We start from the raw sequence: 23,583 nt of genomic DNA on the forward strand, positions 1-23,583 counted from the left end.
TTAATAGTGCCTGGTTATCCGGTATGCAAAAGACTCACCGATGAGTTGACAACCACGATTTTGGTGCGTCGAGCAAGCCGGCTGTTAAATTCACATCTTTTTTCACAAGAATATTGCATTACAAGTTCTGCGGAACTTGGATAAATCTGAGGTTTCGTAATTTATTATAACACTTTTTAGCGCTCAATTGTCAACAATAATTCGTTATATTAACCTTCGGTAAACAATTTACAGTAAGTCAACGACGCGCATGCAGCGACTGACGTGGTAAATTCTAAATGGAGTTTTCCGATGTCGGCCACATCAGTTACCAGCGCTGTACAAATGGGCTTTTGGAGGTTCAATGAGTAGACGGACTGCTGTTTTTATCTGAATAAATCTGGATATTCCATAAATTCCAATAAAAATGGTGTTACTAACCATGATCGCGAGGTTAGCCGACGGCCTGCCGCTAGCCGCTACAATGCGGGACGATGAACAGGTTAGATTGCTGTTAAAAACGACTGTTATGATGAAATGTCACTTTCTCATTAATTTCCATATTTATTGCCAAATCGTCCTGTCTTGTTCTCAAAATTCTATCCATATAATGGCCAAGCGCTCGCCCTTTAGTGAATAAAAATTTTAATTATTGATACATTACTCTTTGTAATTATTATCAAGAATCCGTAGTTCATTCATGACTTGTTGCAATCATTTAGTTTAATACAATTTTATCACTCGTTTTTGCTCTTATTCCTAGAACAATATGCTGATCCAATTCAGTAAGCACACGTCTTTTCTCTTATTCATTTTCTCAGAGTTTCAAAGCCCTTTCTTTACTCCGTGCAACGCATTCTTACTAAATCACGTATTGTGCATTGAACCTTGATCATCTTGATTCCGTATCCAAATGTTCAAATTAATATCAATATCGTAGCAATGTTGATTATAAAAAATTTAATGTTTTACTTACAGAGTGGCAGAAGTATTCTGGAATATCAGAATCAAGCCAAAATGTTATTCAGGAAACTTGGGCCACAATCGCCATTGAGATGCACGATAGAAACTGGACCATATTTATTTCAGTAAGAACGATCATTGTTATCTTACTATGTCATTTTGTTATTCTTTTTCTATTATATTTAATGTATGCATGAATTATAAAAAACAATAATACACATTGTTTAAAGCTGTAAGTTAATAATTTCAAATGTATGTGAATGTGAAGGAAGTTGAAAATTTTTTGGTTTCCTATTACAGTTACCTTATCGAAAAAGAAGCTTGTTACTTGGTATTGTGTGAACGAAATTACAGTAAACGTGTAGCTTACAGCTATCTTGAAGATATTGCACAAGAATTTGATGCACAATATGGTAAAAAGATCAACACCGTCACTAGACCTTACAGTTTCATTGAATTTGGTAAGAGAACTTTTACTTTTAGACTTGCTTCGGTTAGTCAAAGCTCATATATTCAAGGCATGTTTTTTTCATATAAATCATTGCCTTTGCAGACACGTATATTCAAAAGGCAAAAAAGGCTTTCTCAGATAATCGGTCCAGGAGAAATATGAGCGCTCTGAACAACCAATTACATGATGTTACAAGAATCATGGTTCAAAATATCGATGATGTTCTTTCGAGAGGAGCTATGCTTTCAGGTAATTTCTATGGTTATTCTGAACATTGTCAACCGACATTTCAACACAACTCCTTTTATAGGCATTGCATGCTGACTTGTAATTGTTCTGATAAATATCTTCATTTTCCAGAATTAGATACCAAAACGCAGAACTTGTCAATGTTGTCACAAAAGTACAGAAAGGATGCCACGCATTTGAACAGCAAATCAATGTACATAAAGGCAGTTGCAGGGATAGTTGCATTCCTCGTCTTCCTACTGTACTTTTTCATCCTATAATTGATGAGTATGAATTTTTATTGTTATTGATTTAAATGGAATCGATAAATTCTTCACCTATGAGAGGGCGTGCGTGCGAAATATTTTGACCATTGTGTATTGTGGAGAATGTCTTTTTGTTTCACATTCAGTGAAACTGAAATATTATATATTTATGTATACTGACTTCAAGCGTAAAATAAGACGTTTAGTTGATACAAAGAATTTGAACGGCATGATATATGCAGAGTAGAGCCTCGATTGTGTCCATGATGAGTTTCCAGTCTTATTTCTGTATAATCGGAAGGTGTGATTTAGTTAGGCAAGAAATTGTTTTTCATTTTTAATTCTCAAACAAAGCTTTGAACTTCTATGAGTAGAGATACAATAGTTTTATATTAATCTACGATTCAATCATTTAAATTTCTCAATGTATAAGAATTGCAACAAAAATCGGAAAACTGCAATGCAATAGGAATATCATAGGCATTATTGCGTACTAAGAGCTCTTTGAAAAGTTACACGAACAGACGTTTCTGTTATTATGTAATGTTACTTGCTTACAGCAAAACTACTTCTGTAAAGATCTATACTGCTACAGGTTTTCGCACGGGCGATTGAATATAGAATTCTATTCTTCATGTGATGTAACACTTTCAAAATGATTTTCATTCGATGGATATTCGTGTTTAAATATAAGCATACGTATTTTGCTTCAACTTCCGAATACACGAATCAAATTTATTTTTAATTCCATCAAAGTGAGTAAACATAATCTGTTTTTTATGGGAATTTGACATATTATGCATAGCCAATCCCATTGAAAACTCTTAGGAAATTATGTATTATTTACGTGGTATAAAGTATTGTTGGGGAAAACATACATAAAAAATAGCTCTTATTGTTGAAAGAGACATAGGGTCTATGGAAATTGTGTAATATAGTAGCCTGTATTCATGATTAGTAATATTATTATTGTATATTTATCAAATTCGGTTACACTGTTCTAGTGAACGTTCTATTTACAATAAAAGCTTGAATTTCTACTAAATATTTGGTCATGCATGGAAATGCATAAAAGTAACTCAGATGAAGCGTTTCCATCTATTACTTCTTACCTATAATTTCACGGAAATGTTTTGCACATAATTCAACGGTTTTAATTAGAATTGATTAGTTGAAGTTATTATTTTCAGAAGCTGTGCATACTTGAATACCCCAAGTTATCTCAGCAATATAACCTTCTAACGATTTTATAAATTTGAGTACATTTTATTTTTTGAAACCATTTCCATACTTTCATTTTCTGAATCTGTTAGATCATTGTCAAAGAAAAAGTTTACTGGAACTCCTTCATTCTTCTTTTTAACTCTCTGATTATTTGTATGTTTTCTTTTGAGGTTTCCTCTTGTTTGTTCAGCCTCTGTTGACGCCTCTTCTTCATCTGTTGATATTCAGTGCAATGCAATATAGAGTTCAAATATGGTGGTATAAATTGTTCAAGCTACGAAATATGAAGTTGAAGCTAATAGCCAAAAGTGTTAAACTCTTTGAAAATAGTCAAATGCAGCTCAGTTTTACGCTCATAATTCTATAAAAGTATTGAGGATTCGAGGTATTTCACAAAATTTTTATTTGGACTTCACTACCTTATTCAAATGAACATTAAAACGGTTGGCTGCTAATTCTGATTGCTAGTTTCAGCCTCGTCTGCCAAATTGACACCTTTACTTTTGAATAATACCACTCACCAGTGTCTACAATCTCGTACATATCTGTATGATCTTTCAGTATCACATAGAAAACAGGAAATTCTATGATAGTTTTATTTTCCAGATTTTCGTTCAGTGTTTCAGTAAGGTTCAGCTCGTGAAATCTGATAAAAATAAATGTGTCAATTGATATTCGAAGACGATAAAGTGTCAGTCCGATAATCTTTCTATAATCAGAGCAAAACAAACCTTGAATCACATCTCTTCACTTTCTCAGCTTTTAGAAGGACTTTGATATTGTTAAAACCAGCTGCTCGGTAATACTGTAATTTTTCTCTGTACGCTATCTTCAAATTTATTACTTCGATACTCTCACTACCTTCGGTTTCTATTGTCAAAGGATCTAAAACTCTACCTAGTATCGTAGACAATCTCTCAGTTTCCAGGACACTGAAAGATTGAAGTAAATATTGCGTTCTAAATCACAAAATTAGCGTCTCTAGAAACAATTCTGGATAATGTATTAAATTACACTTTACCGATTATCATTATGCTTCATATTCTCTGCTTGCGGAAAAATCCATTCAATCCTCCAAAACAATTCATTTGTTTTCCATTTATAATATGTTGTATTGATTTTATGTCTGCTAAAGTTTTGAGGTAAAAATTCCAATTTTGTATTCCTGTGATGGACAGCTGTCTTTAACTTATGCAAATGCTGCAATATTAAGGTAGTGGGATTAGGTACAAAATATTTTGAATCGTTGATTGTGAAATGAAATCTGTTGCAAACATGAAAGTTTCATTGGCAAAAACTGTGTTCACTGAATCTTACTCTCGACTGAAACTAAATATACATCATCAATAATTGACTTGCGTTAAACTCACCACTGGCAGGTTACCTAGTCTTGTATACTTCTTGGAAGGATCTCTCTGAAATGAATCTACAGATCTACCGACCTCTTCAAGCAATCGATAATCTATCAAATAATATTAACATAAGTGTAAATGCACTGGCATCCAGTACAACTTCAGAAAAATAGTATGATGAGCGTTAATTTACTCACCGCTCAATACGTCGAGATCTGTGAATGCTTTCAGAGGTACGAATTTAGTCTTGTCGCGTATTCCATCACAATCCAATTCTTTCTTGTGTATCTTTACGCAGTCCAGACAGCATGTTCTAACCTCACATTTAGGACACGTGTACTTCGCACTCCTTCCTCCACAGACTTCGCACTCTTCCAACCTATTTACAATATTTAATTATTAGCATTACTATTTCAGAAATGTTAAGTGTGAATTTGTTTGTCAATATGATTCCAATACATCATGAATAATTGTCGATAAAAATATTACGGATAGCACATACTTGACGCTGCACGTCGCCATTTTAAATCACGTGGTATCCCCGGCAAGTTGACAATCAAGTGGAATCGTCAAAATCCGCGAACATCAAAGTCCGATTCTCATTTGCAAATGTGAAACGCGAATATCAAATTGATTGTCAATCGCATAAGTTGTGACTGTTGAATGATTTGTAGTGGTTGGATTCAAAATTTAGACAGAGCTATTTGTTGCATCCTCGAACAGATTTATTATCGCCAGGGAAACGTTGAAAATTTCTTCAGTCAACGTATTCGGCACTTCTTTGTTTAATCGGTGTGAACTTGGGTGATATACGTATTGTCAGACAAGAGGAAGCATAGCATTATCGCGTAATTGAGATCATTTACTAAAAGCGTGAATTTTCTAGAAGCTTCTGTAAAAAACCCAGGTGAGTATGTTTATAATTCCAGATTTCTTTAAGGATTAAACTTTATAACAAGCTCAGCTCCTGCACGTTTGGTTGTGCAACATGTTGTACAGGTGGATAAATTTTCCACTCATAACTGCGAATATTGTTTACTTTTTATTGTTGCATATTCTATTTTTGCAATGTTATATACAAAAATCATTCTTACAACAAGTGATGATCAATGAAATGATAACTTTGACTCACAATACACTAGGTGCATGTATCTGCAATTAAAAAGCCATTAAATTATTTATTTTGATTCGTGGGAAAAAATAAACCTGATTTCACCTCAGCATTGTACGTGGTAATTGCTTTTATTCGATTACAATCAATATTACCGAATAAAATAACTTTGTTCATTACTCTATAATCATGTATTATTTTTATATATTCATACTGCAGTTTCATACATTTGTACTGAATACTACGTTGAGACTAAAGATTGTGGAATCTTTTCGATATATTTCCGACGTACATACATACCATTTGAAATATGCATGTATGTATGAGCGTATTCCTGTATGTATGTATGTATGTATGTACATTGATTTGTTTTTCAGTCAGAGTTATATAAAATTATGAATATGTCTACGTCAATTGGAGAGAAATTGAAATAGCTTTTTTTTTTTTGCATGATTCTTTGAACTGCTATTGTCTTCATTATTTGTTTTTCTTTTTCTTTTTTTAGTAGCTTTTTGCAAAAAATTCTATTGATTGCATTTGATGTATTTCAAAAATTTGCTGTTGTAAGAAATTATATGGGAAATCCACGGTGGATATGAAAATTACCCGTGTATAACTGAAAACATTATCACTCTACACAACGTGTATAAATTTAATCTCACATTCAACTAGCTGATAAATTGACATTTTAGTAACAGTTATCTGAGCTTAAGATTTGCATATAATGTGACTTGGGTAGAACTGGCAAATCAGAACTGTGAGTTGCATACATCAGGAGTTTGCGCAAATTCTCTACATCGTTTATTTTTAAAATAGCCAAGACTTTGTCTAAATCAAAGAGATGAGGAACACACGTTTGTTGTGGAAAACAATATATTATACAACCATGCTAAAATATCGTAAGCTTTGCTTTAGTTTTTCGGTGATTTTGTTCAGCAGAAATTTTCTTTTCTGCCACTCTTAGATCGCCAATCTCTTTCTGTTTTTGATTATACTGTAGTATTATATTATTGTAAGGCAAAGTACCCTTACTGTGCCTTCCTAGAGATTCTCGCAACTTTAAAGCATCTTTTTCGAGTCTCCGAATGTTTTCACTAATTTGAAGGCTCGCGACATTCAACTTTTGGCTCGTTTCTGTTTTCAAATTCGTTTTGTCTGTTGAGCTACTAGGTTTCGAGTCATCTTGGGCTGTAAACAATGAATCGATGATAGTATCACCTTGTTTCTGTAATATATCAACTTTTTGGTGTCTTACTACATGAATAATGAAGACTTATTACAATGATATTTACAAGAAGAAATACTGTTCGGGCGATTGCTAATACTTACACTTATCTCCAAGGGTCGCATTGATAAAATTGAAAACATTGTTACGCTCTCGTTTTACATCCCTTTCATACTGTTTCTCACGTATTTGATCCATTCTTCGCCGTTGTTTGTTCAATCTCCGTTCAACCGAGAACAAATCCTTGTCACCACCTGCATTTTCACGTAGTTCCATGCAGTGATCTAGAATAAAAATCGCAAGTGAGCAATTAAAAGCTAAACACCAGTCTTTCAATATCCATAGTGAAACGTCTTATCCGATAATTTTTCCGTGATATTTACAATATGAAACCTTTCTGAATGGATAATTTTGCAAATGATAGATCAAACCTTCAAAATTTCCGTACCTAAAGATTTACCAGCCGGTAACACCGTCGCTTCTACAGGCGCAACTCTACCGTCAGCCCTCTTTCCAAGGCCAGTACCTGTGATATATCCCATACTAGCCATCAATTTGCTTCCCATGCCACGTGTATGACGTTCCCAGCTACCCAGTGCCTCGTTTCCATTAATTGCGAGTAGAGATTGCTGAACTATCGCATCTTTGTTACATTCTTCGACGTCGTTCTCATATTCGCTATCATCCGAGGAATTTGACATGTCTAAATCTGCGTCATCTGTTGGAAATAATTGCTAATAAATAACCATAAAGTGGTTGCTAAACCAAGTTCAGCGACTACTTACTGAGAGGAAACACATCGTGCAGACGAAGTTCTAATATTGTTCCACTGGCTTCAAATTTGACTCTGCATTCGTTTTCTCCACCTTTTGGCAATTGCAATACGACAGCCCTATGCCATAGTTGATTTTTCTGTTTTGCTAACACTCTCGTGCCCATTTTTATACTTGAGAAGTCGGGCTCGCTGAAAATCGAAGAAGTAGTTATTTTCCTCAAGCTCAAAATCCGTATGATTTCACGGAAGGATAGGAATACCGTTTACCTATACTCCTGCAAACTGGACAGCGGAACTATTTCTCCGTGTGAATAATGACACTGATCGTCAGAAAACCTACATTCGCCATCCAGAAAATATGGACAAGGAAGCATTTCCTTATGCGTCGGATTAGTGAACATCACTCTGACCTAGTTAATATTTAAAAATGAATGAATATTTAATGCAAGAATGTACACAGGTTGCGTCATATTTTTTTCAAATGAACGAAAAGTTTCAACTGACTACTCGACCGATCCAAAGATTTCTCTCACATGTATCCATTGCATATCATAAAATTTCAAACTATAGATCCAAGTAAGAATTAAGGCGTCGAAAGCTTATCCGAAAATTACCTCTGTTAGCTTACCTTAATATCGCTGATGCTTGTAACTTGCGAGTCGATGTCAGAATGAATGGAGCAAACCATGGCGTTATGGTGGCTGACGCCACCCCAGCCACTTCCGTGAGGTGCTCGGCACTTGGTACCCTCAAGGGCTTTCAGCTCATCCTACAATAGTGACTTGAACCGTATAATTTTATCTTTGCTATGCTTTACCAAATAGTATCTTACTGACTTCAATATCAACCCTGACGTCATCTGGACTTTTACTCTGTTCGGCACTGTTAGACTCCTCCAAATTCCCTTCCAGCACAGCCTAAAATTATTCCCATTATTCTGCATTGAGCGACTCCTTTCAACGATCGATAAACTCACTTTAAATAGCGCATATTCCTTGGCTAACGGATCAGCGTCTTGCTCTGCACCGTCGGTGCGTTTGTCACCGATCGTTCCCGACTCTCCGACACTGTTCAAATTCTCTTTCGTCAGATCGATGAGCTCTTGAATATCGGAGCGAAGGCTCAGAAGATTGTCTCTATCCGGATCGCTCGCAGAAATTGAAAGAGCTATTTGGACCTGAGACAGCTGAAACGATACAGAGGTTAAATTGGAGGTAATCACTGGATGGGCTTAGGTTATGTGGAATGTTTCTCGATGCGACGAAATATTCATCCGAACCTGTTCCTCGTACTGCTTAATTGCTTCTCTCAGACTCTGTGCGTCTGTCATTTCTACCGGAATGTCGAATGACACGGGACAATCCGTGCCTTTCAAATGTCCCAAACAAATCTCAGACTCTGACAGCTCGCGACATGTCGATAAGCTGTTTGAGAACCACGGCGGTGCTAGGCAAGGGTTCTCCGTTTTGCTTTCACACGGTGGAATTCTCTACTATAAACAGTCTCTTCCGTCGGTAAAGCGAGGGTGAGACATCGATATACACGAACAAGAACCGAAAGAGGGTGAAACGTATTATCCTGCGATGGGCGACGCTCGAGCGCTCTGAGATGTGAAAAGTGTTTAGATTGTAATTTTACGTTGACCGATGGTAGCAGATTTTTTCATGTTTTATTTTTTATTTTCATCACCAATTTTCCAAATTCTCTCGTTATCACTTGTGCCGATGGCAAGTTAAAGATGGACTGATTCATACCGGTTATCTAAAGATTTATTTAACTTGAACTATGACATGAGGACACCAGCCTCGGTAGCGCAGTAGGCAGCGCGTAAGTCTCATAATCTTAAGGTCGTGAGTTCGATCCTCACCCGGGGCATTATTTTGCTCGGAATTAGTTCAAAACAGTGTAACTTGCTTTCTGTTTTTCACAAATGAATGATAAATTCGCAGAGCGTTAACTGTCCAAGGTTAGTGGTACGTTTATAGAAATAATTGAATATCTTCTCGATGGACAGCTTTGATTCATTGTTATATACATGGGTAAGGTGAATTCGAGACTTTTTAAAAGCTTTATAACAACCAGAACATTTATTCGTTAAAAGATTGTGAAATCTCATTTAAAGGGTGGGGTGAAAGTTAATGAATATCTCACGTCAACTTTTTAATTAAGAACATATACATTATTATAATAGATAACGTTTCGTGTTACAAAAAAATCTAGTACATAAAGACATTGGTATTGACGCTTAGGTATTTAGTGGTGTGAAGGGAAATACATGATCGTATAAAATACATTTAATCATCTAAAAATTATAAGGTAAATATTACGTGGGGCGAAGGGGTGGTCCCACCACATCTTACCAGATCTCACCAAAGCGAGGGGGGAGGGCAAAAAAAAAAAAACAACACCTCACGTAATTAATGAATCTTTGATGGGGTCTAGTGTAACTATTACCGTTCAACTTATAAAGATTGTTGAATTTATTGAAATAATTGAACGTAATTTCGAGGCAATTTACACGAGAGCTGTTGCACCCGTGAGAATACTTTTCAAGTTGACATGTAGATGTATTGTTCTTTGCGATTCACGATTTGAAACGAGGGTAGAACAAAAATCTCTGGATGATACAAGGCAGCGTGGATAAAATTATGCAAATACATGACGGAGGACGTCAACGAAAAGAGGAAAATCGGGGCGAGATTTAAGAGCTTGAGAACCCTGCTTTTTCTTACTTGGGAAGAATTGAAATGTATGGAAGTTGGAACGAGTTGTGAATTGTTCGTTGCCCTTTAGCGATTCCAGAATTTGCAAGTAAACAGGCCATTATTAACCATCACCGTACCCAGCTTCAACTTTTCTCCCGCTTTTCACCCCGACGGCTCTCCGCATTTTATTATTTGTTTACTTGTCGGCGTGGGGGGGCATTTCCAGAGTAAAAAGAAAGTTAATCCGGTACAGCTTTCTCTCCGAATTAACCGTGTGGAAATCATCGCGTTATACCATCCACGTACAATTATACTATCATTACTTATACGTTTTTGATACAAATCTTCGACTTTTACCGAAACGAACCCTCAGAACTTATAGTCTTACGAACATTATTAATTGGAATCCGATCGGAAGATTCCCTCGATCGGAATCGAAGTACAGAAATTATAAGGTTAGTGAAATAATTCACTCGTAATTGTGAATTTTTCTATTCCAATACGTATTTTATATTTGTCTCCTATCTTATTATGCATTCGAATTTTTTGATAAATCCGTTTTTTTTTTTCCATCCCATCTGGTAAAAGGTACAAACAGAAACATGCGCAGATTTCACATATAGCCGCACGTTCACGTCAGAGTCACGTACGTTTTTCACGTTTATTCAGCCGGCATTCAGAGCATCAACTCCGCGATGAAAAGGCATTCCGGTTTCTGAATATATTCCAATTAAAAAGTCGGAGCTTCGTTACCCTCGCCGATCCCCTCGCCCCGGTGCCGCCCCTCGGTTTCGTCGTCCCTTTTTCCCTTGGCTGCCGTCGCCACCCCCGACAAAGCTCCCCCGAACCAACCCGCCGGACGTCTCTCTTTTACTCCTCCGGTCTGATCCTTATGCTTTCCGCTCTTCGCCACCGGGCCACGGGGTCCTTATTCACCATTCACCGTTTCGTCTGCAATTACGCGCGGTTTTTCTAAAGAATTAGAATCTCAGGTCGCTCTTCTTCCTCAAGCGCATCCGTATATACCCTTCTCTGCACGGCCGAAGCGATTTCCGTGATGCGGTAGAAGGTCGAGGGGTCGGCCGCTAAAGCAGTCATTGTGTCACCCCTTGTTCTAATCATTTCGTAATCATTGAGATCGCGTTGTAACAACGAAAACCTCTGCTACCTAACGATAATTTTTTATCGATATAATCGTTTGCAATTATATCCTCGTCATTGCGATTACAATAATCAACGACCCTTTAAAAATTTGACCCCAACTACACGGAGGGTAAGGAATCTAGAAGTTTTCGGGTTTTATCCATTAAATATCGCGCAAAGCCCAAAAAATTTACAGTCAACAATGATAAATGATATCATCCGGTATCGTTGAATATGTTCAATCAATGCGAAAGATTTTTGTAACAACAAATTTGATTACCTGCTTCAACCATTGAACCCTTGACTCAACAAAACGTGAATTGAAATAAGCTCATTTGTTTCGATACAACAATTTCATATTCCCAAGACAAAACGAATAAGATTCGTTCAATCAAATTTTTAGTCACTTCAATCGCACGTTTTCTTGATTAAAAATTCACATTATCGCAAGGAACTCACGCCGTGTTATCTTGAATAAATTGCCAGTCAGCATGATCATTCAAAGGCTTGATTCAATTCTGTATCAAGTTGTCAAAGGTGTTTCGTTGAATCAAGCAAGTATTGTGTTCGCCGCACTTGACTGTACCATTTAGTTGGATAAAACGAACATCGCTTGACTCAAATAATCCTTTCCCTCCATCTGTATAAAATTCTAAAATCGCGTCAGTAAGCTAGTCTTGTCCCTCGTTCGTCGGATGATAAAAACAAAATCACTGACGATTACAGATGATTACATACGATCACTTTTTTATTGCAATCGCATATGGTCACGTAATTTTTTCGTATTCGTATATATAGTCAAATTTTAATACTCAAAACAGTAAATCTTTCGAACCGTAAAAAGTTTTACGCAGTCTCTGTAGTCTGCAATCGCTGTCATTCACGATACACAAAACAATATCCTTTAAACGCAACGTAGATGTGTGAACATATGTTAGTATGTACGCATTTTAACCATCTTAGTCTCAAAATGGTTTCTTAGATCGAACAGTATTTCCAAAATCCGTGCGCTTCTCTTTGCTAGCATCTTTTTATTTGCAACGATGAGCTTGTATGTAAGGAAAAACACTCGTCTACTCGTATTATACATGACGCGTCGTTCTGAAAACGTGCTATTAAATATCTAACGATGCCGGAAGGAGCTGCAAGGGGATAAAAGGAGCGCGTGCTCAAGTACCAAAAAGTTTCATGTACGCCCAGACGCAACTACACGCGTGTACCTTTACATACATACATGCAGAAAGAAAAGATGTACCCTGCAGGGAAGAAGTTGTTTCATTTTTTTCATCAATCTTTCTTCGGGCGGAGAAGATTTTCTTTATCTTCTATAACAATCCGACATTAGGGTAAAGACCTCTCGTTTGGAAAGAGGATATTTCAAAAATATTATATACCGAGAAGTAAGGGCGAACGATACATCGAATTCTTTCGTTATCCTTACGCCCCACCCCGAATCAATCCTGATACATCTCGCGTTAAACGAGAATAAATCGAATGTCGCCATCGTCCGTTGTGCCAAATTACCGTCGACGGTTTCTTAACTTGTAATAATTCCACCCAATTACACGGGGAGCGTTGCACGTGTGGTCGCGTGCTCTCTAAAGTCGCTCCTCTAATTAGTTACTGACCATTAAACTTCTCCTATGATATAAAGCGGTGGGGTTGAACACACCGAGCACGTAGATTCTCAATTGCGGGTTTGCGAGTGGCTGTTACATTATTCGATTAGGATACTTCACCGGGAGAGCGAATGCCTACCCCGTTCATCGTTCTCGATCAAGAGCAGGACTCCGGAGGCAATAAGTCGTATGTGATACGTTGCGTGTACGCTTATTTTTAAATAAAAAATGGTCGTAAAAATTTCGCTATCAGCTTCGAAAGGAATTTCGATTCGTCGAGTAAGCCTTTCGTATCCATGCTGTCAAAAGTGTCGACGGCAACTGTCGCATACGTTTGTGCCAAACAGCGATCGCGAACAAGTCAATCGAATTACGAGTATGGGATTAAAACGTCTGTTGGACTGCGACTTGCAATTATAAGATCTACTATCGGTGGCGAGCAATATGTGACATTACCGATTTAAAGGAATGCTGGGTCAGAATGAATTTTAATTCAACCGTCAGATTTCATGCCAATTCGGATTCGAGATAAAATCGGTATTGCGATAACGTCGGTGGACATTTTTTTTAAGACACTCAACAGAATTATGCAACACCGTGAAAATGTTGGTAATTTGTTTCCAGAGGATAGGAAAGAGGAAGAAATCTTTTTATTGCGGTTTTACACGTTTCAAAGATCTGAAATGTTTGACAGAACTTTCGTATACACTTCTATAATAAGCTATGATCGAGGCGTAAGTATAGTTGAATATAAGGAGTATAAACAACACTGGGTTTAATTGATTGATTTATTAATAATTTATCTACATGATTTTATCACCTCTCAAAAATTAACAACTATATATTATTATATAGTCAATTACGAAGGTATGGTTGTCAGATTTGAAAATAAACTGGACGACAAACACCACGTAAATGTAGCTCCAACATTGCACATGATTTATATAGCTTACAAAGACTATATTTATAAGATTTTTCGTTATATAATCAGCTAAATGAATTATCTTAAATATATGATTACTGTGAAATGAAGCGAATTTTATACCTAAACCGAAAAGAATTGCTCCAGATAATTTGCTAACGCATACTTTAATTGCATCGAATGAACGTATAAATAATGTAACATAATTTCCGACCGATTACACAAACGAACAACATATGATATCACTCAAGGACTCTACAATAATATAAATCAAGCATCGACTTGAAAACGATAAAATAAACATTAATATCACGTGTATAATTTAAATTGTAAAAAAAGATAGCTGTGATTGGATCTAAACGTGAGAATTATAAGCCAGTATATATTTAATAGCTGGATATTCCAGCTTGAGTAATATTAGAATTTAAAAATTAACTTATGACGTTTAGATTAGGACAACTAGATTCTTTTAATTACATATTTACATACCATTCATACTACGCGAAATGTATATTCGTATTATATACTGTATATAATAATTTACAGAGCTATTGATCACTTGAAAATCACTACAGATCGATCGATACAGCGTTTTGCGTCGTATGTACATTGTACATACATATATACCGCGTAAAAAATTGTATATACGTACAACTCGAATCGCAAACCGTATAAAACAGTACCGGGATCCGCTTACGCGGAAAGAGATCTCACCACCTTACACGGCATTCGATAATATAACCCTACGAAGCTAATCTCGCGAGTTAACAGAGTCGAACGATTCGAGTAACCGATATTAAAAATCCGCACACCGCAAGTTTCGGGGGTGCGAGGGTTAGAGAGGACACCCGTGAACGTACGTTACGTTTCTAAAAAGCGCCGCTGCCGTCGAGAGGAAGGCGGCCGTCGACACCGTCGATACCGGTTGCGGCTGCTGCGGTGCTTGATGATGGGGGGACGATTGCTGTTGCGAGTAAGGTGGGCAATACGACTCCATGGATCCGTGGTGGAGGCCGACTCCGCGCACCAAAAGCTCCTTTTCGACCGTCGCCTGATGGCGAAGCTGTTCGAGCCTCAACTGATTCTGCCTCTTCCATTTTGTTCTGGGAAACGAAAGGGCGAGTGTCTTGGTTGAGGGGTTACGTGGATTTGGGGATTGAATAGAATCCATTCTTTTTAAACAAAAAAAAATTCTTTTATCCAATGGTACAACGTGTCAAGATTATACATATTTTCCCAAAGTTTTGGATATTCCTCTCATGAGCTTCGTTTCTCACGATAATATTTTTGAATTGTGAATTATTTCTCAGACACTGATGCATCGGCTGTATTGAAATTTTGAACACTACTTCCAAATAGGATTAACCAGTACTTGGAGGAAGGTTTTTTCTTTTTCTTTTTTTTCATCGATCACAATTTATTTTACAAGTCAATACATGGTGTAGATTTTACCGAAGATTGTACTTATTTACATATCACTTTACCGAACACTCGAATCTTGATTTTTTTTTTTACAACCTTCTTACAAGTACAAGCTCATACTCACCTACTAACAGAAAAGATTTTTCTTTTTTTTTCTCATTTCAGATAAAGCTAGCACGAGTTATAGTGTCCACCGTGAAAATACTGGGTCTGCAAAAATTAATTCTGAACAGCTGTATTTTCAAAATTTTTGAATGAAAATCTTACGGAATATCGTTCAAATATTGTTCCTTCGTATGCCTCAAAGTTAGAGAAACATTTGCTTTGTTCAACCTTCGAAACCCGTGCAACCTCTTCGCGGAAATGGCGCAGAGTGGCGGAAGATCGCTTCGAATCGCGTGAAATTTCTCTTTAAGAATCGCAAACGAGACCAAGCCGCATCTCGATCTCACCTTCTGTTCTGATACCAGGTCTTGACTTGCGTCTCTGAAAGGGACAACGCGTCGGCCACGTCGCTGCGGTCCGCGACGCTTAGATACTTTTGACACCGAAATTTCCGCTCCAAATAAGCGAGCTGAGCGTGGGTGAACGCGGTTCGTCTTCTCCGTGGTTTTCTGCCACCGGGTGTCCCGACCACGCAAGCTTTCCCGGAGGACGCTGAACCGGGAGACGGCGAAAGGGCTGCTGGACTTCCAAGTCGAGTGCAAGGACTGCTTCCTGGGTCGATCGTGTCTTCGGAATCCGAGTGCAGGGCGGAGTCGTCCTCGGAATCATCTGCAAAAGAATCGGGATCTCACGGTCACGGCGTAGTAGTATTTAAGCATTGGGAATCGTCATTTCCTGCACGGTTTTCAATGAGAAAAATTTCATTCGTTACAGCGGTATCGTTAAAGAACACTGTTCGAATATTGTTGGTACTACGAAAAACGGGGCACACGCAACCATTTTGCGCTATCGTCGATCCTTTTTTGGTAATTGCAACACAAAATCAGTTTGTTCGGTTTACTGTACTTTTTTAGTTAAACAAGGCTTTAGCGTCAATTTATTGTTGCACGAGCATTAAATTTTCGCAACAGTTGCAAGAAAGTATAGCGACAGCGATCGTAATGGGAAAGAATAGCAACGGATACTAGACTTTCCGGTAACAGCTAGAAAACCAATTTTCATTTTCTACCTAGAACTATATTTTCCGATTGCGGTAAAAAATGAAAATAGTTAAGGACTCAGCGGTAAACGGAACTAAAAATTTCTCTCAGTGTTCGTTTGGGATTCGAGTAGCTGGTACCGGTTATCAAGCAGTCGCATCAAGGACACTTACAGCTGCCATTGTTTCCACCATTCATCTTCCGCATCTTTTGAACAATTTCATTTATAGACAAACATCGCGGTTGTTTATTTGAGAGGTTTGTTACAGACGATATAACCGGGAACAATGAGAAACGGTTTTCGATCGGCAGATGATCGCCGGGTCGTTTGTCGGCTGCGAGACCCCCGAGGAGACCCGAACACATGTCCATTATCCCGACTTCCTCGACGCGCAGCGGCTCGTAGCCAGCTTACTCTCTGTGCGAAACGGCGCGCCTAATGATCGCTAACGAATCTGTCCGCACTCCGGTCCATCTGCGAGTATATATAGGCGATTGCTGCTAATAAGAGTCGGCAATCGGCGTGTACAGGGTGACCCTGGGTGTCCCGGGACACGCTCGCCCTCGAGTTTCGTACTCAATCGAGAAAGCCGCGGGGGTTCGGAATAACGAGGAACCCTCCGCGGCGGGCACGCGACCGCGGTGCGAGGTGGAATCACGATTTCAGATCGGGTAAATACTCGAATCTTGATTTTTGATCTCGTCTGTTGATGCTCTGGGGTCGTAAGTAGGTATTGCCTTTATACGCGGTAACGTGGCGAAGGGCTCTAGACTTCTATTTTTTATTGCTCAATCCCGTCGCTGAACCGAAGGGGTGGTACGACTCGAATTTTTATTTTGCTTCAGCTAGTGCCAATAGAGTTTGCTTTTCTTGATCGTACGTTGGAATGGTGTTTCAAAAACACGTGTACTTGGATCTAATCGGCATGTGGCACACGCGTTGTTACGGAAGATCGAATTTTTGTCAAATTCGGTTGGAACAATCCTCTCGGTGTAATAAGCGCAGACTCTTTTTTTTCATTTTTTTCGCCACAGTGTATATTGTACGTAAACGATAATAAAGACGATTAGATCGTGTATTGTACCAGACAGAAAGAGTCGTGTTAGTCAGCCTGATAAACGCCAACAATAAAACTTATCTGAATTAGCACGATATGATTCGAGGAGATCCTTAAATTAATTTGCCCACCTATTTTTTGCAGAGCCTGATTAGGGAGAATCGTTAATTCAATAAACGGTTTAGTTTCAAGTGTTTATTTTGCAATTCCATTAACCGGCCTGATTATAACCATTTACTTTGCATATTTTCAGCCTGTAATGTAAAGTGGGTATAATGCAAATTACACGGAAGGTAAATCGATCATTTGTCTGTAAAAATTGCAGGATGTAAAAAATCTTCGATTTTCTGCTGTATATTTTATCGCTTGGTGATAATAAAACGAGTAGCTTCACTGCTACCTCTTGTTATTAAAGCTAGCCATTGAATCATTCGATGAATACTTTTGCACACGGATTGTTATCGCGTAACATCAATTTCTAATCCATTTCTCATTCATCTTTTCACTTGCACGTGTGTGCTTAATCAGCTAAATTTATGACTGAACATTTACAGGTGTAACCGCGTCATCGAAAATCCATATTAAGGCATGACACCGTAATCAGATATTGTAAGCTGTGAAGATCATCTGATTTTTAAAATTAAGCTTGTCAGCGAAATCGGTGTTCACTTTTTTCTTTTTTTAATTATTTTATTTTTTGTCTTCCGCCCATCGAGATATACAAGCTTATTGTCAATAACCGCGTGCCTATTTTTAGTTAATAAAAACTGATACCCCGGTATTTATCGGAAAGCGTTGATAATACGGTTATTAATTACTTTACCTACACGCCTATAATTGTACTTGAGAAACGTGGTACGAGCTACCGTAAACAACGGCTTTGAAAGTTATTAGGATACATGATCCGTTTTGTTGTTTAACCGACGATAACTTATAGACACCTGTATGTAATAATACGAGTATGATGTCAGCCAGACTGCCGTTTAATTTATTGACGCGATATCTTTAGGGTAAATCGCAACGAGATCTTGTTGCCGCTTCAAGTTCAATAATTTAACAGATGCTTGTATCAAATCTTTGAAAACATTTGTCTACTGCATCTTCTACTTATACTATTGAGACACTCTTATCTTTCTAATTACATCTGTATATGATAAAGCTTGTTACCAGAACAGTTCAAGTACAAGCTTCTACGTTTGCGAAACAGCTGCTGCAGGTGGTATAAGAATTGCAGGCATATTCTCACCCATTCGTAAATAGCCAAGAAACTTGATTTATCAGTGAAATTTTAATTGTACTAATCATATTCATTGGAATAATACTATTCTCAAAGGTACGTACTTTTTGTTTCAGTTCAATGCTACGGTTACGAGGAAGATTTGAATCGGATTACCTTACACCATGCTGATAAACCCTATAAGTACTTTTTGTTTATTCGTAATGCATAAGAATATAGTTGTAACAAAAAATTAACGTTTACTTAGCAAACGAGTTTAAACTGGTATCGTGTTATTTACGTACGTTGGCTTGGCTGCATTATTTTCATCAATTTGAGGAATAAATCTATAGAATTCAGCAATGAAAAGAGTGAAGGTACTAACGATTATCGCAATATCACCCAATTTTGACGATTGAATATAGCTTTGTTGGCAATCTGTCAACTGGATCAAAATAATATGTCGGTGGTTTAAAAATACAGTTACAAATATCGATATAAATCTTGAGATAACTGTGACGTATGATGATTCGATGGTTTCCTAAAGTGGTTAACCAGATTTTCAAGCATTAGACGATAAAGAATAGTCACACGTCGATTGTAAGTACGAAAGACTTTCGCAAAAACATCCGGTTATAATAAGTGTCTTGCTTCCTTTTCTTATCTAATTCTATAGTTGACGCAACAGCTAGAGAGTTGGATTGTTAAATCCTATTACACCTGTAACCCAATGGCATCTGTGGCGTTATGCACCCTAACGCTACAGAGCGGTGTATTTAATAATGGTTTCTACTTTTTTTAAGTTTCGGTTTTTGAAAGTCTCCTCCCAATGCGGTAATTCACTGCGAGTATTCCTCCATGCATGGAATAACGTACAGCGGATATGTAATATCCAATCGGTCAAATCGCCTTCAAAATAGCCAATATACGATATATCGAGAACTATTAGACTGACTTTGGGCGTTCGATCCGCATCACTGTGTATCTGTACATGTGTATAAAATAATCGTCGAGTGACCGGTGTCAGAAGAAATAGTTCCGTCTAATCGGATATTAGAGACGTCGTACCGATAAGCGATCGGTTAGAGTTCACGCGGTATAAACCACAAGTCTTGGGACTAAAACGAACTCTTCTCAAAATTTCGCGAAAGCACCTAAAAGGAAAGTGCTTTCAAAAAGCAATCCTAGATATCGCGGTCTAAAAATAAAGTGCAATTTATTGGCTCGTCTCCGTTTTCATCGAAAACGTGACGGAACTTCTGACGTACATTCTGCCAACAAAATACCAAGCACGTGGCCGTTAACTTTGTTCTTTATACAAGCATCCACGAACTTGAGTACAAAAATGCGAATACCAAAAGCGACAAAGGTAAAATATAAAAAATAAAAATGAAAAACTACTACCAATTTTAGCGCAAATGGTATTATAAGTATGTAGGTAGATGTGTGTGTGTCTATTGATACAACGTACCTTGAACACGCTCTGTCAATACATCGCCGAGAAGATCGCGTATGAGAAATGACTTGTGTTCTTGCATCGTGGTCATGAATAGCTGGATGCTGGTAGATTCGCAATTAGTTATACGTACACCTATGTATCTATGTACGTATGTATTTATATATTATCACATAAAACGACAGCCACTTGTTAATAACGCACAAATATTGTTCGCTTAAACACCGTCACTGATATCGACGATGAGAGAGGAGGCATGCTACCGTGAAGACGCTTGACGTCGCTCTGTGGCCCGAATGATCCGATAGTTGATACACCTTCTTCGGCGAGGGGATTCTGCAGTCCGTTGCCTCCCCCCTGAATTAATCCGTCCGTTTATTCTCAACGCCAGGGCTTTCCTCGGTTCAGATCCTCCGATTTTCGCAGCCATTTTGGAGGTGTGCACCATCGTTGTTAAGGGGACCGACGCCATTGGTCCTCCTAAGTGCCGGACTCGTCGCTCGTTGGCTGTGCGGGGGTGGAAATAGGGGCGGCAAATCCCGATTGGTCTCGGGGTGCAGACTTTTTAAGAGGGGTTGGGATTCGTACGGATAAACCAAGGCTGCTACGCAGATCCGGTGAAAACGTCCGCGCTCGCCCGGAGAATCCGATTGCACTCGCGGTCGTTGAAGAAATGCTCGTGCATAAATTCCCTACGTGAGGCTACAGATTGCACGACTTACCTAACATCGGCTTCCCGCTTCTTTGATTCTTCAACGTTGTTCTTTACGCCCATTGTCGGAAAGCGAAAACGCCAACGGACGTCTTCGTGTCATACTTTTAAAGTCAAAATACCGACATCTTAACGCTGGATGGGTTAAAAATTGTCCGTATAAATGATTTTTAATCTTTCACTTATCACGCGCTTTTCGTAACAGCTAAACGACATATTTTAATGTCTTTTAAAATGTGCGACTGTTTTCGCTTTGTGTCGTACCGCTTAAATCCATTCCGAGGCATAATTCTGAATCCCATAATCGGCAGAGGGATTTCAATTGTCGTCTGTACGTATTTTTCCGGTGACAAATTTCATCGCGGACTTAAACTCTTGAGCCGGATTAATTACCTTATAGCGCGATTATCGGCATGGTGTTGAAGCATATTCCAACGAGGATGTAATAACGCATATTTAACCGTGCCAATTACTCCCACCGGTCTAATATGAGGAATAAAACGTTTCAACCTCGATGCACACACGTGATCACGATACAGGTCTTTATAGACCAGATAAGAATCTATATTGCGGTATAATTCCGATGCGAAGTTGATGCTGGGAATCGCACGTATATGTATATTAGTACTTTAATACCTTGTGAGGCCGTAAAGTATAAACTTGCCTTCGCAACACTTCAATCAAATAGAATATAAGTATTACTGCCACACTATTAGAGGTAGAACTGATACCGATTGCTTACGCGATATTTCGAATCACTTAATTTTCAGCTGCACCTATCATGCATTCACCATTCGTCCGGAAGTTACAGCTGATCGAATATTCGCAAAGAACGACTGTTTATAATATTTGTCTAAAGAATTTTCCACCATGGTTTAAAGGATTGTTGAAGAAAAATGTAACATAGCGATTGGTAACATTAAGTTCGTTACTTGTATAACCTGTAAATTGATTTGCAATACACTGAGAAAAATTTCATTTGTTACAGTAACTAGAAAAATTCAGTGAAACAGGTATCCTTAAAAAAATGTTTGAATTTTGTTGGAATTACGAAAAACGAGGTACGCGTAACTATTTTGCGCTATTGTCGATTCTTTTTTGGTAATTGCAACGCAATATCAGTTTTTTGGGTTTACTCTACTTTTTCAATTAAACAAGGCTTTAACGTCAATTTATTGTTTCGCAAGCATTAAATTTTCGCAACAGTTACAAGAAAATATAGCGACAGCGATCGTAATGAGAAAGAATAGCAACGGATACTAGACTTCCCTGTAACAGCTAGAAAACTAATCTTCATTTTCTACCTGGAACTATATTGTTCGGTTGTGGTAAAAAACGAAAATAGTTAAGGACCGAGCGGTAACCGGAACTAAAAGTTTCTCTCAGTGTACGTATAATTAGACTAACCGATAAATATTCCTCGAACAAATCTTCTTGGAAAAATATTTAACGACAGAAAAATTCACGCTCCGCACGCAATAGGTATGCAGAAAATGAGGGAAACAGAAACGTGCAGTTTTAATTTCGGCGGGTGATTTTTACCCCTCGAAAATTGCGCTCGAGGGTCTTTTCAGCACGTGAAAGCGCATACGAATTCGATGCTACGCGGCCCTTGAACGAGGCTGCATTTTATGGTAAGCAGTCAATTATTTGTGAACGTTATACCTGGAAGCTTGAGCGACGTACGCCACGCAGACCGCAGACGCCTTTCCGAATACATTAGGAATAACGTATACAGGGGATTAATTCAAGGGGTGGCAAAGCGGCCGTGTTTTTCGCATTGAGTGCCTGACTTACACAGGGCTCAGCCCTTGGGCATTGTCTTCTTCGTGCTTCGCTAATTTTTACGGGATATTCATTTGCTTCTCGACGATGGAAATTGGTTGAGTTGACTCGATGAAGAGAAATCTTTTCGTCCACAATTCGCGTATACGAATACTGCTCGCAATCAGTTTAAGATTAACTGCGTTAACTTTCTTATTTATATTATTTCAACGTTTTCTAGTCTGCAGAACCATTATTTCTCTATTTGGGTCGTATGTGACAGAATATGATATAATACGTCGCGTTGCTCATATAATAATATAATCGTTGTAAATATAAGGGATGCAAAATACCCTGCAGACAATTCTGCTTATAAGTCCTATTTTTCTCCCCGCTTAAATTGTAATTCAAAATTCGACCCAGAGATGTCGTCGAGTCGTTCGGCAGCGGTTAGAATTCTCTCGCAGGTACCTGAACCCTGAAGCACGAGAATATATAAGGGTCGCTACCCGATTAACCGACGTACTCGCTTCGGCGGTACATATACTAAAATTGGAACGATACAGAGAAGATTAGCATGGCCCCTGCGCAAGGATGACACGCAAAATCGTGAAGCGTTCCACATTTTTTTTTCAACTCTTTTTTTTCCGGTATTACCACAATTATAATTTGATGCTTTCTTCCTGACGCTTGTAAAAAATTGGCAAACTTGATAGCAATATGGACTGCGAATACCGCGAAATGTATATTTGTCGGGGGTTGTCCCTTTTACGTCGTGCTAAAAAAATTTCCGCAACAAAATTTTCAGACGTGGATTTCGTATGTTCTTTTTTCTCGATTTTTTCTT

The 23,583-nt window shown here is 38.1% G+C and overlaps 4 protein-coding genes and 2 non-coding genes across 7 annotated transcripts; 3 read left to right on the forward strand and 3 right to left on the reverse strand.

Moving 5' to 3' along the window:
- The first annotated feature begins 38 nt into the window (after window positions 1–38).
- On the forward strand, window positions 39–19,154 carry LOC124178793 (vesicle-trafficking protein SEC22b). Of its 2 annotated transcripts, XM_046562447.1 has the most exons (7): window positions 39–151; window positions 235–481; window positions 958–1,067; window positions 1,243–1,403; window positions 1,496–1,642; window positions 1,754–1,909; window positions 18,942–19,154. In XM_046562447.1, exons 2-6 carry the CDS (start codon window positions 407–409, stop codon window positions 1,900–1,902), a joined length of 642 nt encoding a protein of 213 aa, XP_046418403.1. In that variant the 5' UTR covers window positions 39–151; window positions 235–406; the 3' UTR covers window positions 1,903–1,909; window positions 18,942–19,154. The 2 variants fall into 2 exon arrangements, with proteins under 2 accessions (XP_046418403.1, XP_046418402.1); XM_046562446.1 differs by lacking the exon at window positions 18,942–19,154 and having other exon boundaries at window positions 1,754–2,928.
- Window positions 1,903–5,327, reverse strand: LOC124178791 (box C/D snoRNA protein 1). Its single transcript, XM_046562444.1, has 7 exons — window positions 4,966–5,327; window positions 4,661–4,842; window positions 4,482–4,573; window positions 4,133–4,311; window positions 3,843–4,043; window positions 3,633–3,757; window positions 1,903–3,325 (listed from the first exon to the last, which is right to left on the reverse strand). The coding sequence occupies exons 1-7, from the start codon at window positions 4,983–4,985 to the stop codon at window positions 3,135–3,137; spliced, it is 990 nt and encodes a 329-aa protein (XP_046418400.1). The 5' UTR covers window positions 4,986–5,327; the 3' UTR covers window positions 1,903–3,134.
- On the reverse strand, window positions 5,973–11,377 carry LOC124178296 (zinc finger CCCH-type with G patch domain-containing protein). Its single transcript, XM_046561531.1, has 10 exons — window positions 11,306–11,377; window positions 8,854–9,063; window positions 8,551–8,760; window positions 8,411–8,491; window positions 8,203–8,343; window positions 7,842–7,984; window positions 7,585–7,763; window positions 7,248–7,517; window positions 6,904–7,083; window positions 5,973–6,762 (listed from the first exon to the last, which is right to left on the reverse strand). The coding sequence occupies exons 1-10, from the start codon at window positions 11,375–11,377 to the stop codon at window positions 6,464–6,466; spliced, it is 1,785 nt and encodes a 594-aa protein (XP_046417487.1). The 3' UTR covers window positions 5,973–6,463.
- On the forward strand, window positions 9,377–9,449 carry Trnam-cau. Its single transcript has one exon. It is a non-coding gene; the product is annotated as a tRNA-Met (tRNA).
- On the reverse strand, window positions 13,829–20,999 carry LOC124178792 (homeobox protein pnx). Its single transcript, XM_046562445.1, has 3 exons — window positions 20,276–20,999; window positions 15,838–16,159; window positions 13,829–15,066 (listed from the first exon to the last, which is right to left on the reverse strand). Exons 1-3 carry the CDS (start codon window positions 20,349–20,351, stop codon window positions 14,799–14,801), a joined length of 666 nt encoding a protein of 221 aa, XP_046418401.1. The 5' UTR covers window positions 20,352–20,999; the 3' UTR covers window positions 13,829–14,798.
- A 2,259-nt stretch (window positions 21,000–23,258) lies between these two features.
- LOC124179268 lies at window positions 23,259–23,365 on the forward strand. The gene has a single exon (XR_006870001.1). It is a non-coding gene; the product is annotated as a U6 spliceosomal RNA (small nuclear RNA).
- Window positions 23,366–23,583: the final 218 nt, after the last annotated feature.

Source organism: Neodiprion fabricii, chromosome 3, assembly GCF_021155785.1.
Source record: "Neodiprion fabricii isolate iyNeoFabr1 chromosome 3, iyNeoFabr1.1, whole genome shotgun sequence".
NCBI classification, from domain to species: Eukaryota; Metazoa; Arthropoda; class Insecta; order Hymenoptera; family Diprionidae; genus Neodiprion; species Neodiprion fabricii.

Coding starts and splice junctions, on each gene's coding strand:
- LOC124178793 (XM_046562447.1), top strand. CDS start 407: ATGGTGTTACTAACCATGATCGCGAGGTTAGCCGACGGCCTGCCGCTA. Junction 482..957: donor CAATGCGGGACGATGAACAG/GTTAGATTGCTG, acceptor TTTTACTTACAG/AGTGGCAGAAGTATTCTGGA. Junction 1,404..1,495: donor TTACAGTTTCATTGAATTTG/GTAAGAGAACTT, acceptor TTGCCTTTGCAG/ACACGTATATTCAAAAGGCA.
- LOC124178791 (XM_046562444.1), bottom strand. CDS start 4,985: ATGGCGACGTGCAGCGTCAA. Junction 4,312..4,481: donor GACTAGGTAACCTGCCAGTG/GTGAGTTTAACG, acceptor TTAATATTGCAG/CATTTGCATAAGTTAAAGAC. Junction 4,044..4,132: donor ATGAAGCATAATGATAATCG/GTAAAGTGTAAT, acceptor TCAATCTTTCAG/TGTCCTGGAAACTGAGAGAT.
- LOC124178296 (XM_046561531.1), bottom strand. CDS start 11,377: ATGACTGCTTTAGCGGCCGACCCCTCGACCTTCTACCGCATCACGGAA. Junction 7,985..8,202: donor CAAGCATCAGCGATATTAAG/GTAAGCTAACAG, acceptor AATATTAACTAG/GTCAGAGTGATGTTCACTAA. Junction 6,763..6,903: donor TGCGACCCTTGGAGATAAGT/GTAAGTATTAGC, acceptor CATTGTTTACAG/CCCAAGATGACTCGAAACCT.
- LOC124178792 (XM_046562445.1), bottom strand. CDS start 20,351: ATGACCACGATGCAAGAACACAAGTCATTTCTCATACGCGATCTTCTC. Junction 16,160..20,275: donor ATTGACAGAGCGTGTTCAAG/GTACGTTGTATC, acceptor ATTCTTTTGCAG/ATGATTCCGAGGACGACTCC. Junction 15,067..15,837: donor ACCTGGTATCAGAACAGAAG/GTGAGATCGAGA, acceptor TTCGTTTCCCAG/AACAAAATGGAAGAGGCAGA.